Source organism: Carya illinoinensis, chromosome 15 (assembly GCF_018687715.1).
Source record: "Carya illinoinensis cultivar Pawnee chromosome 15, C.illinoinensisPawnee_v1, whole genome shotgun sequence".
Lineage (NCBI taxonomy): Eukaryota > Viridiplantae > Streptophyta > Magnoliopsida > Fagales > Juglandaceae > Carya > Carya illinoinensis.
Genome location: NC_056766.1, coordinates 10,442,317 through 10,459,055, shown reverse-complemented (window position 1 = coordinate 10,459,055; position 16,739 = coordinate 10,442,317). Strand labels below are relative to the sequence as shown.

General features: G+C 34.9%; 1 protein-coding gene across 1 annotated transcript; it reads right to left on the bottom strand.

Moving 5' to 3' along the window:
- Positions 1–802: 802 nt before the first annotated feature.
- Positions 803–3,246, bottom strand: LOC122297361 (patatin-like protein 2). Its single transcript, XM_043107399.1, has 7 exons — positions 3,006–3,246; positions 2,673–2,854; positions 2,347–2,521; positions 1,928–2,092; positions 1,516–1,818; positions 1,239–1,414; positions 803–1,129 (listed from the first exon to the last, which is right to left on the bottom strand). Exons 1-7 carry the CDS (start codon positions 3,138–3,140, stop codon positions 1,045–1,047), a joined length of 1,221 nt encoding a protein of 406 aa, XP_042963333.1. The 5' UTR covers positions 3,141–3,246; the 3' UTR covers positions 803–1,044.
- Between the last annotated feature and the right edge of the window lie 13,493 nt (positions 3,247–16,739).

The window sequence follows — 16,739 nt, the reverse complement described above, 5'->3', positions numbered from 1 at the left end:
TGGAAATGCTATGGCCACGGAGAAAGGGGACCCCTACATGTTGTACCAATAGTGTAAATTACATTTTTCTTTTTCAAACATTTTTTAAACCTTTAAACATTTAAAAAACACTTTCTTAATAACCATTAAGTTAAAAAATATATATATTGGTCACTTTCAGGGGTCACATGATTTCTCAATGGAACAAGCATTTTCCTTTTTTTCTTTTTCCTTTTTAATTTACTTCCTTTACAATAAGCTAGCTACATATATGTTGATGCTCGTAATCTTTTCCGATGTTATTAGACATCTTAGAATTACTTTTTTGGTTACTAATTCATGTTGGGCCTGTTTTAGTCCTGAGCCTGGTTTTCTTTATGGCTCGGTTGATGACCTGATCCACCCACTAGATTAGGTTAATTAATTACTTGTATCTTGTAATATTATCTTTTGTATAAGTACCGTTGTATATCATCATCTAAAATAAAAATTCTTTATAATTTCTAGGTGTTGATGTGGACATATTGCTAAACTATGTAAACAATTTTATATAATTGTTATTCCTTGGCCAGGCCATGGTTTCTTCAAAGCTTTTGAGGCAAATTAAATAGTTTCAGGCCAGTTTAACAATTTAATATTTCAAGTTGATTGATTCTTATTTTGTTTCTTATTTTTTTATTCCTTAATCAATTTAGATTATTAATCTAACTTGGAATTATTTAAAATCTAATCCTAATTATATTGTTAACTATTAACTAATTTGCTGAGGAGTTCGATCTTTGCAAATATTTGTCTAATATATGGTAAAAAGCTCACAATATTGTTACAGATAATGATCTCAATCTAACACTTTCAATCATCACACATAACTTTATTCGTGACCATTACATCAAACTTTCTAATTTCTTGACAAGTTTTTTGTTTATTGTAGCAATATCAAACAATCAACGAAGAATGAATTCATTACATGAAAAGAATATAGTATGAATTAGAAGGGAACAAATCATTGAGAACTGCTATGAATATGTAGAATGGAGGTGATCATGAACAGCCCGAATTCAGAGACTAGTAATATGCATGAACGTGCTCCATGTGTGTAGATTTTCCGGCCTCTCGACACTTTTTCTCTTGAGAAAGTTTTTTCGCTAACCTGCAGAAAGAATTTATGTGTTAATTATTTTTATAATAAACTATGAGTACAACATCGAATAATGAAATGTGTAGTACTTAATGCGAGTTCAATCATTTCTTTTTCATACATTCTCAAAGCCTCCTCATTTGTACCACAATTTTTGACCGGTTCTGAATAACCCGTCTGCAAATTCACCCTTGATACTGGTTTCTTCAATAGTTTCTCCCCTATCTCAACAAGTTTGTTCAAGTTCTCTTTTGTAGAGTCATCAACCGAAGCTGCTGTCCCAGTCAAGGTGTCATCCTAAACCAATATTTTATAGAAATAGTAATTAATAATATAACTTGAAATTTTAAAACCCTTGCAAGCTGCATTCAAACCCTAGATCAAAAGAAGTTTCCTACTTGAATTCGGAGGTAATTCTGTTCTGAATGAAGGGCTTGGAAAACCACAGCAAGATGCAAATCAACCATATCTGCACTTGCTTGAGTAAACACATCCACTATGGGAACTGAACCGCCATGAACTAGCCAATCAAGAAGGCCCCACTTTGCTGCCATTTTAGCACTGTATTTTTTCTCTATCTTTCCCGAGCCAGTGCCTAATGAGATTACAAGAAAGCGACCATAGTCTGTGGGCTTTATTGGGAAGAAATCAGGATTGGCATCGAAGATCTCTTTAGTCACTTGGTTTATGGCAACTAAGGCCTGGACCAGGGAACCAACAAAACGCCAAGAAAGAAAGAATATCAGCTCAACTCTTTCGAAGTATTATAAAACTTTAAAATGTCACTTTAAAGATTATATAATATTATACCGGATTGTTTGCAGCAACACCTCCATCTATAAGATTGAATTCAGAAACCTTTCCCGCCTCGTTTTGGTGCTTGAACTGATGGGCAGGAAGGTATGTTGGAGCTGCCGAAGTACCAATGCATATGTCGGATAGTCGAGCATTCAAACAGGAGTGATGTTTCTTCGCCTGCAATTAAGAGGGACGAGGTCAATGACTTTGAAATACATATTTCTCGCCCTGTCAGACTCGTAAAACTGAAAAGAATTCGATTTAGCCCGAAATTATTCACGTCACTTTTCTGTGTCCTGCACCAGATAGAAATACTTTTAGAGCTATTTATATCATTCTCTCCAAATTTATGAATACTAATTTTATATGAAAGGAAACTAACATCTGAAGCTCATGATTCTAGAGAGAGAGACTAGAGAGAAAGATCAGACCTCATAGGATGTGAAAACTGTTGGCTGCAGATTCTTGATATCAAAAGTTGGAATCACAACATTGGTCAATGTGCTATGCAGCCGAGTTTCTCCTAATTTCTCCCTTAGAACCCCGTGAAGGTATTTCCCGTCATACTTGGGCCCTATCAGTGATTTGAAGATTCCATATAAGCCACTGCAATCAAAAAGATTCAAGACCAGTACATTTTCACTAGTTAATATTTAAATATGCAGATTATACAAAAGCTTTCATGTGCCGTACAAATAAAATACACAGTACGCTACTATTGTGAAGGAGGGAGTAGTGAAGTATATATCATGAATACCCCTTCTGTGGGAAAATCCGAGGACCATGTTGGAGATAGAAGGGCTTGATATTCTTCGCATCAAAGAGAGGTCGATTATTTTCATTTGGAGCAGCTAACATGGCGGTCACAAGACCACCTGTGCTTGTTCCTGCAATCACGTCAAAGTAGTCTGCAAGTCTAGCTTCCTCACCATCCAACTCCTATATATACATGCCATGGTTATATCAAACTTGTTAGTACGTGGTGACATTCATATGCATAAAATTTCGGCTATGTACATATGTATTTATGCTTATGGAAGACCTGAATCTTGAATCTTTCCGGTAACCCAAATTATATATATTCATGTACCTGAAGTTGTGATTCAAGGAAAGCTAGTATAGTTGCAGGGATAAGCCCCCTGATACCACCCCCATCAATGCTTAAAATGGTGATGAAATTCCTGTATGTTGTGTGCTGAGGCTGAACTGACATTGTTTTTTCCATGAAGAAGATGAAAATTTAAGGCACGTACGTAAGTGATCGTAAGTACGTAGCGAAAGATCAAAAGATTGCCTTGGTTGTTGTTTATAGGAGATCAAAGGAAGCTTAAGTTTCTGCTCTTGACTTTGATCGATCCATCGATAAACACGTATTTATAGCCTCAGTTCCGGAGGCCATCTTCAATTAATTATTATGTCCTTGCTTCTCTTGCTGCAATTCTGTTCATAGGGTACGTGCATGTATGGCGCCCGTTCAACAAAGGATCGCGCGAGGAACTGCATATGTTAGTCTCCTGTTGAAACTTTCCAAACATCTTTCTTGGACCATATATGTTTATGATTTAATAATAGCTCGATAAGAATTAATTATTATATAGTACCGCATATCATGATTTGTGTCATATTCTTAGGCCGATCGTGTTTAAATATATATAAATATATATAATACACGTGTTTAATTAATTTCTCATTACGGGTCCTATTTAGCAAAAGTATTGCATGCTTATCCATCAACCCTAGCTGGATGGAAATCTCTGCTGTGAGAAGAACGTACGTTTCAAATTTCTTTGGTAAACTAGTTGGTCAAACAACTATTAGTAATATATTTTATTTGAAATCCTCCTGAATTTAGCGTACGATGATTCAACATGTCTCTCTGCAATGCAAAAGTAGTATATATATTTTGGGATTGCTGACCTGTTCTAAAAATTACATCATGTATTTTTCATTATCCTGATTAAAGAACTAATTATTTGGCTTTGTTATCAGGAAGGCGGTGCATTGGCAGCTTGACCAAGATATTGGACTCGCAATCCGTGGCTGCAGGAATGCAGATACCAATATTTTCACGTAAAAGTACTGATTCACCCAGATCATGATCATCAAGTGCCGGCCTCTCTGGTCCTAACACCCAAGTTCACCTTTAACGCCATATATATATATATATATATATAATACGTTTGTGTGATTGAGTATATGTTACATGTACTTAAAAGTTTTTCTTAAAAAAAAAAACGTATAAGACTCGTTTTATTAATTTTTTTTAAATTTAAATTTTGAATTTCAAGACTATTTATAATTTTTATAATTAGCATATCAATAATTGATACATCGAGAAAGAAATCTTTCATAAGTATTCTTAAATGCAATTAACATTTCTCTTTTGTGTGTGTGTAGGTTTTCCATGTATATTTTATCTTGTTCTGCATATATGCTGCCAAAGAGAGCACTCCTGAGCCACTCTCACTACAAGAAATTAGGCCTTTTTCAGTGCTCACAATCGTTGCAAAAAAATACGAAAATCACTATAAATAACTATTTCCAGCGATTTTAACTTCTTTGCACGTTCGTAGCAATTATCACGTCTTTTTTGCTCAAAGCGGCGATAACAAAATAATAGTTGCTAAAAATACTTTTAGCAGTGATTTTTTTCCCTTGCAAATAGTCCCAACATCACTGTAAATATCCTCATGCCTTTAAAGATAAATTCGCTGAGAAATCTCAATTGCAGCATTTCATATTGTCGCAAATACTGTATAAATCGCTGCAATAGATCTCAGGTATTTCCAGCGAAAATTTAAAAAATTGTTGCAAAAGACCATTTGCAGCGTAAGCGGACGCTACAAATAGAACCAAAAGCGCTATAAATAATCACAAACTGCTGCAAATGGGGTAATCCATTTAAGGGAAAATCGTTGGTAAAATTTAATTGCAGTATTTTGTATCGCTACAAAAGCTCTAAAATTGCTGCAAAAAACTCTCCCTAATTTCTAGCGAATATTAAATTTTGGTTGCCAAAGATTTTTTGCAGCATAAGATGACGCTGCAAATAGAACCAAAAGCCCTATTTTAAGCTTGTGATTTAACCTTAACATGTATAGTATTTCTCCTCATTTTAGTGCCCTGTTTTTAGCCAACGTGTGCCCCTATTTTTGGTTTAAATCCATGAGCCTCATTTTCAATTTTTGGTATTTTTGTTCTAGCCGTGGGTCTCACATTTTTTCCAGCCACTATATTCTGAGTTTAATTTAGTTAATCAACCGTTGTATTTTGAATTTATCCCTTCAAAACTAATTACTTATTTTCGAGCCCCTTTTTTAGTCTCTTAAATTGCGATTTTTGGTGAATTTGTTTTGAGCTCACTTTTGGCGTTTAAGGGATGCTTGATCTTTCAAGAATTTGCCTTTAAAGCACTGTAAGTATTTTACCAAATAACTTTTGAGATTTGAATATATTTTGCATTAACAAATATTCTGTAAAAATTGGTTGGTTGTACTAGACTGAGTCTAAGGAGTCGGGGGTCAGTTGGATTGGAAAACGAAATTTTTTGTGTGATTGGTTGATGTTGAGATTTGTTGGTTGTTGGATATATTTGTGTCTTGTCATTCATTGCATAGTGCAGAATGTTCATGTTTGTAAAATGAAAACTGGATTTTCACATAATTACATACATGTACATGTGTTGGAAATGAAAACTGGGTTTTCATGGGTAAAAAGATTTTTGGGTGCGTGTGTTTCACAACCCCAAACCGAGATAAGGTATTATCTCAGTGGAGCTCTTCTAATCACTTGGGAGCAGAATATACTGAGTGATATCTCTTGAGTTGTTGCTTGGGTAAAAGAGGATCAGACGGGATGGTAACGCTCTCATGCCAACTTCGTGGACCCTCTGCTGGCGGGGGCTAAAGGATACTTGGCTACGAATGCGCTTGGAGCGGAACTAGGCATCGCTCGTTACAAAGTCACATGCATGGTCGTTACCCGTGGTATGGCTAAGGGAGCCAAGGTGTGCGAATGGTCCCTATGGGAGATCATGATGTATATAGTTAAAAATTAAATATGTGAGCCATTTTTTGGAAAAATTGCCAGATTTGATTAAAGGATATATGTGGGTCATTTTCTGAAAAAATGACAAGATTTGATTAAAGGATATATGTGGGCTATTTTCTAGGAAAATGGCGGGATTTGATTAATGAACATATGTGGACCATTTTTCAGGAAAAATGTAGGTTTTATATTGGGTCATTTTCTCAATGGATTAGATTTTTGGTATGTGTGGAAAATTATTCATTTTTGGAAAATAATGACTTTTGGGTCTCATGTATCTGTCATCATGTGCATGCATATTGTTGTTGCATGAATATATTTTTATCCTGTGGACTGTTTGAATTATTACTTACCTGCGGTATCGTAGATTTTGATGTAGATGATGAGGAGGTTGAGCCTAAGGATGCGGCTTCTTCAGAGAAATGATTTGCTGCCACTTGCTTATATTGGGACTTATTTCCTCGCTTTGGATCTTGTACTGTGGTTTTAAGATGCTTTTACTGGATAACTGTATTTTTTTGAAACTCCTGTATTTAAGTGAACTTGTATCTAAACAAATTTTGATACTTAGTTGATCGACTTAACTTATCCGCTGCATCTTTTATCTTACACGTGTTGCATGTGCACACACTTAACACTTGTCATTGGGGTGTGTGACCCAGGTTGTCATCATCCCAACGCCTCAATTTTCACGTGCCCATATGTAAGAGTTAGGGGTGTCACATGTGATATTAGACCAGAATATTTTAAAGGTGTAATTTGAAATTATTTTATTTATTTAATTTGAATTGTTTTTATTTAATTTGATTGGATTTTATTTGATTTGAAATTATTTTTATTTAATTTTATTTTATTTATGGGATTTATTTATTTTATTTTGTTTTGTTTTATTTTGTCTGGAGTTGAAAATTGGGTTAAAGGTTAAGCTATGGCAGGAAGATAGTACGACGTGACGCCCCCAACTCCCACACACACAAACACAAGAATCGAGGCATCGGGATGATGATAACACAGGTCACGCATCTCATCACTAAGTGCCAAGTGTATGTACATACAACACATGTACAACAAAACAACGCAGTAGATAATAAAAGTCAGTCGACTAAGTACTAAAATTTGTTTAAAAGACAAACTTGCTTAAATACAAGCGTATCAAAATATTACAAATTTTCAGTAACATCATAAAATCAAAATACATACGCAAGGAAATCATTTTCAAATAATACAAGCAAAACTCCAATCAGACATCCGATGGAGCTGCCTCGTCGGGCTCAGTCTCCTCGTCATCTGCATCAAAATCTACCATATCAAAAACGGTACTGCAAGTAAGTAATAATCCAAGCAACCCAGAAAATGAAAATACATTAAAGCCACAACAATATGCATGAACGTAATGTCATATGCATGAGGTTTGAAAATAAATATTTTCCAAAACTAATCCTTTTTTAACGCATGCCAAAAATCCCATTTTTGGCCCACAATATTTCCTTTAAAATATTTCTTCGCCATTATTCCAAATAATGGCCCAAAAATCCAATATCGCCATTTTTTCAAAAAATAGCCCAATAACCAACTATCAGAACACTGTAGGCGGGAATCACAGACAGAACTCTACCGCCATCCCTACGCGTGCACTATAGGCAGGAATTACAGGCGGGACTACCACCGTCCCTGCTTACCACCATCCCTACAGTGACTTTCTATCAAACCGTTCAATCAGTACATTTCAAACACATCTAAAATCCTTTCTAGTATAAAAACCCAGTTTCCAAATATACATACATGTAATTACACAGAAACCCAGTTTTCCTTTTCCAACACATGTACATGCATGCACCATGCAATGCAAATGACAAGACAAATTATCCAATAAACCCAACATCATCCAAACATAAATAACTCCATCCTCAAATTCATCCAACCCCTGATTCCTCAGACTCAATATGGCATAACCAACCAAATCACAATGTATTGTTAAAGTAAAAATATATTTAAATTTTAAAGGAAGTTTAGAAAATACTCACAATGATATAAGGCAAATTTCTGGAAGATCAAACACCAACTTTAACTCCCAAAAGCTAGCTTGAAAATAAACTACCAAAAATACAATTTTTGGGACTAAAAAGGGTTTTGAAAACAAGATGATTTTAACGTCGAATTTTTTAATTTAAATGACAGATTTTCTGAAACAAAACTTGAAGATGATGGCTGGAAATATAGTTACACGGCAAGGGAAATAAAAGGCCAAGAACACACGCACGGATTGCTCAAAAACAACGATAATGAGATGTGACGCCCCCAAATCCCCCTGCACGGACACGGGAAAATCGAGACATCCGGATGATGACAACCCGGATCACCACCCTCTCAACGAGTGTCAAGTGTGTGTAAGAGCAACAAATGTGCAACAGGAAACGCAGCAAATAACGAAAGTCATATAACTAAGTACCAGAATTTTTCTTAATATAATACAAGCTGTTTAAAACATACATAAATAAAATATTACATAACACAAATATAGTTTTAAAAACAGCTACAAAGCATAACTTCAACTCAAAACTCCGGCGGAGCCGCATCCTCAGGCTCAGCCTCCTCCTCCTCATCGAATCCTACACCAAAATCTACGGAACCAAAAAATGGCGCCGCAGGTAAGTAAAATCCAAACACCACCAGATAAAAACATATAAAACTCAAACAATATGCATGAAGTATGCCCAATGCACATGTCTCATAAACCACATCTCAAAATCCATAAAAAAACATATTTTTTTCCACGCACGCCAAAAATCCCATTTGACCCAAAAACATATCCTTTCCAAATATCACGCCAAAAGTCACATTTGGCCCATATCCATCTCAAACCATTATCCAATTAATCCGTATGCACCATGACCTCCCCTAGGGGTCATCCGCACACCCTAGCTCCAGTGTCAGACCGCAGGTTACGACCACGCATGTGACACCTAACGAGCGATGCCCAGTTCCGTGCCCCGCACGTTCATAGCCAAGCATCCTCTAGCCCTCGCCAGCGAAGAGCCACGGAGTCCGTGCGTAGAGCGATGCCCGGTTCCACGCCCAGCGTGTTCATAGCCAAGCATCCCCTAGCCCCCGCTCCCGTCGTAGCCCAGCGACAACTCAGGGGACGTCACTCAGTTTATTTCGCTCCCGAGTGACCAGAGGAGCTCCACCGAGATAATACCACATCCCGGCTTGGGGTCGTGATACACACGCACCCGAAAATTCACTTACGCCAATAAAATAGGCTTTTCCCAATTAAATAAAAATGCATATGCATGCACCATGTAAATGCGATATCAATGCACAAAATAATCAACCATCCATAAATTAATAAAACCAAGCACTCCGTCCACAACCCATCCGACCCCCGAACTCCTCGGACTCAGTCCGGAATCAGCCAACCAACAGATAAATATTTATTGAATGAGCAAAATATATTTAAATCTAAAAGTAGAGTTTGGAAAATACTTACAGCGCTATATGGTATTTTTAGAAAACACGCGGCGTTGCAAACGGCGGAAGGAAAGCAACGTAACAGTGAAAATTCACTGTGGCCGTGGGTTGTAAAATACCCACTTTTGAACGGGGACAAACCAAGGCTCGGGATTGATAGGGAATGGTCTGAGGATGTTTATGAAGCTAATGGAAGTGAAGTTTGGCCGTGGGTGGGGACGGAAACGGCAGAGGAAGGCCGGATTTCCCAAAATGGAAAGCTAGCTCGTGGGAGCTGTTCCGGTGACTATTAGAGGCCGGAAATGGGTGGGTTAGGATGGAAAGGAGCCGGTGATGAAGTGGTGAAGAGATGGTGGCCTGAGGTGGAGCGACGGCAGTGGATCGGAGCAAAATCCGTGAGGCTTGTTGGGCTTTTTCCGGCCAAACAGCGGCTCCGTTGGCGGTGAAAATTGGTGGGGTGGTTCACCGGAGGGAGGGGAAGATTTTGGTAGGGGTGGTCGGTGCGGTGGGTCTGGGCTGATGATGTTTCCGGCGTGTGAGAGGAGAGAGAGAGAGAGAGAGAGAGAGAGAGAGAGACGAACGGGGGGGGTTACGCGTGGGAAGGGGAGGGGAGAAAGGATGGGCAAAAGAAAAAAGAAAAAAGAAAAAAAAGAAAGAAAAGAGAAAAAGAGAAAAAGGAAAAAGGGAAAAGAAAATATGTAGGAAAGAAATGAGGTCCAATCCTCACTCTGGAAACCAAAACGGATCCGTCGAAAACGACATTAAAAACCGTAAAACGACTAATTAAATAAAACACATCATCAAATAAATAAATAAAAACCAATTTTAAAACGCAATAATTTAAAATAAATAAACCAATATATTAATTAAATTAAAAACAATCCTTCAGTGAAAATACGCGCAAAAGCGGGTCATCACATGAGAGGCTTTCAATCACAACTAGGACCCGAAAATACTAGAGGAAAATAAGAAAAACAATCGGGCAAGAAAGTGAAGCCAAAAACAGAGTATATTTTTTTGCACAAAACAGGGCAAATCCGACTTCAAAGAACACGCTAATGGGTCCCAATCAACAAAAAAACAACAAGGATCAAGCCACAAACTAGGACCCAAAAATACAAGATGAAAATGAGAGAAAATTCGAGCATGAAAAATGGAGCTAAAAACAAGGGCAAGACCCACGGTTTCACCTGCAAAAATAGAGAAACAAATGAAATAAAATGAAGAAGAAGAAGAAGATTATGCACGACAAGAGAAGAAGAAAATAAATGGAAAAGAAGCGGGGTTACTGGGTTGGGTCAAGGGGCTACGGGCTGAGCCCGGTTTTGAAAGGGAATTAGGCCCAAAATCACAATAAAATGACACTAAACAAGCCCACTTCGAAAAATAAGCTTCCAAGAAAGGAAAAAGGCACATAAAAATAATTCAAAGCCAAATAAAAACACTACTATCCAATATGAGTAAAATAAAATATTTAAAGTTTAACCATAGAATGTTTTAAAGCTAAAGAGAAATTTAAATGCAAATCAATAATTAATAACAAGAAAGCATAATAAAATAAATTACACAACTTAAAATCTTAAAATAAATCCAACAAATAACACATTAGATTTAAAACAAAAGAGCAATAAACTATAATAAATTAAATAATCGTTCAGAAAATATAATGTAAAAATGGGATAATACAATTGTTCCACAGATGACTAACACAAGAGGGGAGTGAATTGAGTTATATTTGAAAAAACAACAATTATAAATCAAATATACAATATAAAATATAAACAAAATGCGAAACAGTAATAAATATAAAGAGTAAGGATAAAAGAGAAGTAAACTCAGTATATTAACGAGGTTCGGCTCCACTATTTACGTCCTTGCCTCAAGCTACCCCTTAAGGATCCCCAAATTCACTATTCAATCTCCTTCAGGTGGAGATAGAAACCATTATACCTTTGAACAACACCGCTACAAAGGATCCGTATAGAACACCCTCTACACTTGCAATCACCTTACACATGGTGATTCAACTATTTCCCATGTAGAACACTTTCTACATGCACAAGGGTTATACACACCATTTTTCTTATACAAGAGCTGATAGTAGGTAGGTTATCAGAAAACACTTCTCAATGAGTGAAATAAGAACAATACAGTGCAAACTATATCTCTCAAAATGAACAAGGATTAAAGCTCAATGCTTAGAGAAGAGAGAATGAAAGCTTTGAATAAATGTTGTATGCTCTAGATGTTGTGAATGTGAAGCTCTCAAATGATCTATTTATAGGCATATGACACTTCATATTCAAATTTTAAAAAATTCACATGTCAAAGACAACATCATTCACTTTTTCAAAAAAATCAAACCTAATTTTTTACTTTTGGCATATGACAAAAGGAGCACACTTTCATTTTCAAAAAATTCAAACCTAATCTTTTATTTTTTGCATATGACAAAATGAGCACACTTTCCTTTTCAAAAAATTCAAACATAATCTTTTACTTTTTGTATATGACAAAAGGAGCACACTTTACTTTTCAAATTTTTTAAACAAAATCATCTACCTTTTGTATAAGTCTAAAAAAGCATCAATCACTTTTAAAAATATTCAAATAAAACATGCACATGTGAAAGATGACAATCAATCATTTTTAATATTTTCAAAATTCAACCCTTTAATCAAGGCATGCACATGTAAAAGATGACAATCAATCATCTTTCAAAATTTTTAAATTTAATTTTCAAAAATATTCATGCACATGTGGAAAATGTATTTTAATGCTTTATGATAAAATATTAATTTTGAGCATTAATCCTAATTTCAAATTTTGAAGAGATTTACAACATTACTCTATAACTTTAATGTGAACTTATTCCCTTATTGCTCATGCTTGTTTCCTTGATGTGCTTGACTCCATTGTGTAGACAACTTGAACTTGAGACTTCTTTATTCTTTGAATTTATTTGTTATCATCAAAATTCATGTGTAGATATATAATTACACAAAACTTGAAACCTTGGGTTTAACAATCTCTCCCTTTTTGATGATGACAAATACTTGATAGAACCTGAGCCTGTATTGATACTTAAGCTCCCCCTGAGAATGTGCGTTAGTTTTTCAAGCAAAAGTATAAATATAATTCCAAGCATATATAATAAGTTTAGCAATTCAAACAATGTTAATGTTCTAATCTAACACTTCTGCCCCTTTTGGCATCATTAAAAAAGATCCACAACAAGTAAATGGACTAAAGAAAACGGTGCATTAGTAGACACTATAGATAGTTAAAAATAAAAAAAAATAAAAAAAATTGGATCCATCCGTGACCCAACAAGTGTGGCTGGAGATTTGAAAAAATCGCCTGATGTTGTTGACAAACGAGATGGAAGGCTCCGAGTTTCTAAACAAAATGTCATTTTCACCGATCGGAAAAAAATCACATTGCTCTTTGACTTGGATGATAGCTCGTCTGGTTCTTTATGCTATCTCTATAAAATCAGTCTTAAAGTTCATCCAATCCGCATCAAGTTTTCTTCTCATCTCTATAACTCATCTGCATTCTTTCAACATTCTCGTTTTAAGCCTTCTATTCTTTTCTCAATGGCTCATTCTTCTAACATTTCTCTAGATCCATCCATGAGGCATTCTGCACCTCAACCTCCTGTCCTTTCTGCAGTTGCCATTGGTGCCATGTTGCAGCAAGAAAATAATAATCTGACTAATAAGTCAGATTCTGATGCTATCTATGACTTGGTGAGTCTTGGAACTCGCTACTCTTCCTCTATTGTTGCTTTTTTCCAGCGGCTACAAGCCAAAAATCATGAAGTTGAAAAGCTCAAAGAACAAATTATTGTACTTCAACGAATTGTTCAAAAGTCTCACACAAAGGAAGAAATCATTCGGCAGAAGAATAAACAGTTGAAATCTTTATTAGATTCTTCATTCCGCTTGCCGGTTCCCATGAATAAGAATGACATGATATTGTATGAAGAGAATTAAAAAAATTTATCTCTATTTTTATTGACTCTGGTCTATCTTTTAAAAGATATTCATAATATGCATCATACCTATTTCTCTTCTGATCATACATAATCTATCTTCTGGTAAAGATTTTGTGAAAATATCTGCTAACTGATCGTATGTGTTTGTAAACTCTAATATTATATTGTCTTTCTACACATGATCTCGAAGAAAATGATATCTTATTTCAATATGCTTAGTTCTAGAATGTTGTATTGGGTTCTTTGAAAGATTTATAGCAATTGAATTATCACATTTAATTAGAATGTGATTATATATGAGTTTAAAATTTTCAAGTTGTTGCTTCATGTAGAGAATTTGAGTACAACAACTACCAACAGCAATATATTCTGCCTCAGCAGTAGATAGTGTAACAAAATTTTGTTTTTTACTAAACCAAGAAACTAGTGCATGACCTAAGAAATGGCATACTCCACTAGTGCTTTTTCGATCTATTTTACAGCCAGCATAATCTGCATCTGTGTAGCTGATTACATCAAAAGATATATGCTTAGGGTACCATAACTCTAGGTTAATTGTAACATAAGATATCTAAGAATGCGCTTAACTGTAATTAAATGTGATTGTTTTGGAGATGATTGAAAGCGTGCACATAAGCACACACTAAACATAATATCTAGTCTACTGGTTGTTAAATATAATAAGCTACCAATCATACCTCGATATATCTTCGAGTCAACTGGCTTACCGGATTCATCTTTATCAAGTTCAGTTGATGGGCTCATTGGTGTTCCAATTTCCTTAGCATTTTCCATCTCAAACTTCTTCAGTAATTCCTTAATATATTTTGATTGATTGATGAATGTCCCACTTTTTACTTACTTAATTTGCAATCCGAGAAAGAATGTAAGTTCTCACATCATGCTCATCTCAAATTCTTCCTGCATAGTCTTAGCAAAAACTTGACACATATTTTCATTAGTAGCACCGAATATTATATCATCAACATAAATCTGAATCAAAAGAATATCATCATTTTCATATTTAATGAAAAGAGTTGTGTCGATTTTTCCTCTTGAAAACCTTTTTCAATCAAGAAACCACTGAGTCTCTCGTACCAAGCTCTAGGAGCTTGTTTAAGTCCATATAGTGCTTTTGTGAGTTTGAAAACATGATTTGGGGAAATATGATTTTCAAAACCTGAAGGTTGTTCAACATATACCTCTTCATTTATAAAACCATTTAAGAAAGCATTTTTAACATCCATTTGAAAAAGTTTGAAATCTTTATAACAAGCATATGCAAGTAACATTCGAATAGTTTCTAATCTTGTGACTAATGCATATGTCTCATCATAATCGATTCTTTCTTCTTGATTAAAACCTTGGGCTACAAGTCAAGCCTTATTTCTAGTAATGACTCCGGACTCATCTTCTTTTTCTAAAAACCCATTTTGTCCCAATAATAATATGATTTTTGGGTCTAAGAACAAGTGTCCAGACATCATTTCTTTCAAATTGATTCAACTCTTCTTGCATAGCTAGAATCCAAGATTCATCAATAAGTGCGTCATCAATATTTTTGGGTTCAATCTGAGATAGAAAAACAGTATGATTGCAAATATTTCTAAGAGATGATCGAGTACTTACACCTCGTGAAGGTTCTCCCAAAATTTGTTTTATTGGATGATCTTTCACAAATTTTCACTGTTTGGTTGCATCTTATATTATATTTTGATGATCTTTCCTAATGGTTCCATGTTGAACTTCTTCTATTGTGTTTACTGAGATTGAGACTTTCCGTGTTATTTATACCTCCTGCTTCTTCATCAATAGATTTATTGGAGAGTAGAGAATTAGATTCATCAAATACTACATGCATAGATTCTTGTACAGTTAAAGTCTTTTTATTGAATACTCTATAAGTTTTACTATTAGTAGAATACCCGAAAAAAATACATTCATCAGATTTTGCATCAAACTTGCATAAATTATCTCTGTCATTCAAAATAAAACATTTGCATCCAAATACATAAAAGTAACCAATGTTGGGCTTTTTCTCATTCCAAAGCTCATAGAGGGTTTTATCGAATTTAGACCTTAGCATAACTCTATTTATAACATAACATGCAGTACTTACTGCTTTTCCAAAAATAACTAGGCAAGTTGTTCTCATTGAGCATTGTTCTTGCCATTTCTTGAAGAGATCTATTTTTCCTCTCTACTACCCCATTTTGTTGAGGAGTTCGAGGAGTAGAAAAATTATGCACAAAATCATTTTCATCACAAAATGTTTCAATATTTTTATTAACAAACTATTTTCCCCTATCACTTCGGATACTTGAAATAGTATAACCCTTTTCATTTTGAATTCTCTTGCATAACTTGGTAAAGGCATTATGTGCCTCATCTTTATGAGTAAGAAAGATGACCCAATTATATCTAGAGAAATCATCAACAATAACAAATGCATAATATTTTCCTCCTAGACTTGCAGCTCTATTTGGTCCAAAAAGATCCATGTGTATCTGTTACAATGGTCTAGTAGTAGAAATATGTTTCTTAGTTTTAAAAAAAGTTTTTGTTTGTTTACCAAATTAGCATGCATTACAAATTTTGTCTTTAAGAAAATTTATTTTTGGTAAACCTCTCACAAGATCATTTTTTGAAAGTTTAGAAATAAGTCTCATGTTGGTATGACCTAATCTTCTATGTCATAGCCAACTAGTTTCATTTTGAGCTGAAAAGCAAATAGCGTCTTGTGAGGTAATTTCTTCAAAATCGATTGTATAAACATTATTGTTTCTAAAAGTAACAAAACAAATATTACAATCATGATCATTCAAAATAATGCACTTATCCATTTTGAAAGTAACTGTAAATCTTTTATCACATAATTGACTTATGCTCAAAAGATTATGTTTTAGACCTTCAACAAGTAGAACATCTTCAATTATGAGAGAAGATTCATTACCAATTTTACCTATTCCCACGATCTTCTCTTTCGAATTGTCTCCAAATATCACGTGTCCTTCTTCTTTAGATCTAAGATCAAAGAACTTAGTCTTATCTCCCGTCATGTGTCTTAACATCCACTATCTAAAAACCACTTGTTTTTGCTTGTGGATGACTTCATGCATACATATAAAAACAATTAAAATGATTTTTCTTGGTATCCAAGTTCTTTGGGTCCTTTATTTATTAGTATTAGAAGAAACAAGATTTTTAGGTACTCATATGGCCCTAATAGTCATTGTATGATTTCTTCTAATAGGACAAGTATGATAATTATGACCATTTCTATTACAAAAATTGTAAATAGCATGT

Coding starts and splice junctions, on each gene's coding strand:
- LOC122297361 (XM_043107399.1), bottom strand. CDS start 3,140: ATGGAAAAAACAATGTCAGTTCAGCCTCAGCACACAACATACAGGAAT. Junction 2,855..3,005: donor TCCTTGAATCACAACTTCAG/GTACATGAATAT, acceptor ATGTATATATAG/GAGTTGGATGGTGAGGAAGC. Junction 1,819..1,927: donor GTGTTGCTGCAAACAATCCG/GTATAATATTAT, acceptor TCCCTGGTCCAG/GCCTTAGTTGCCATAAACCA.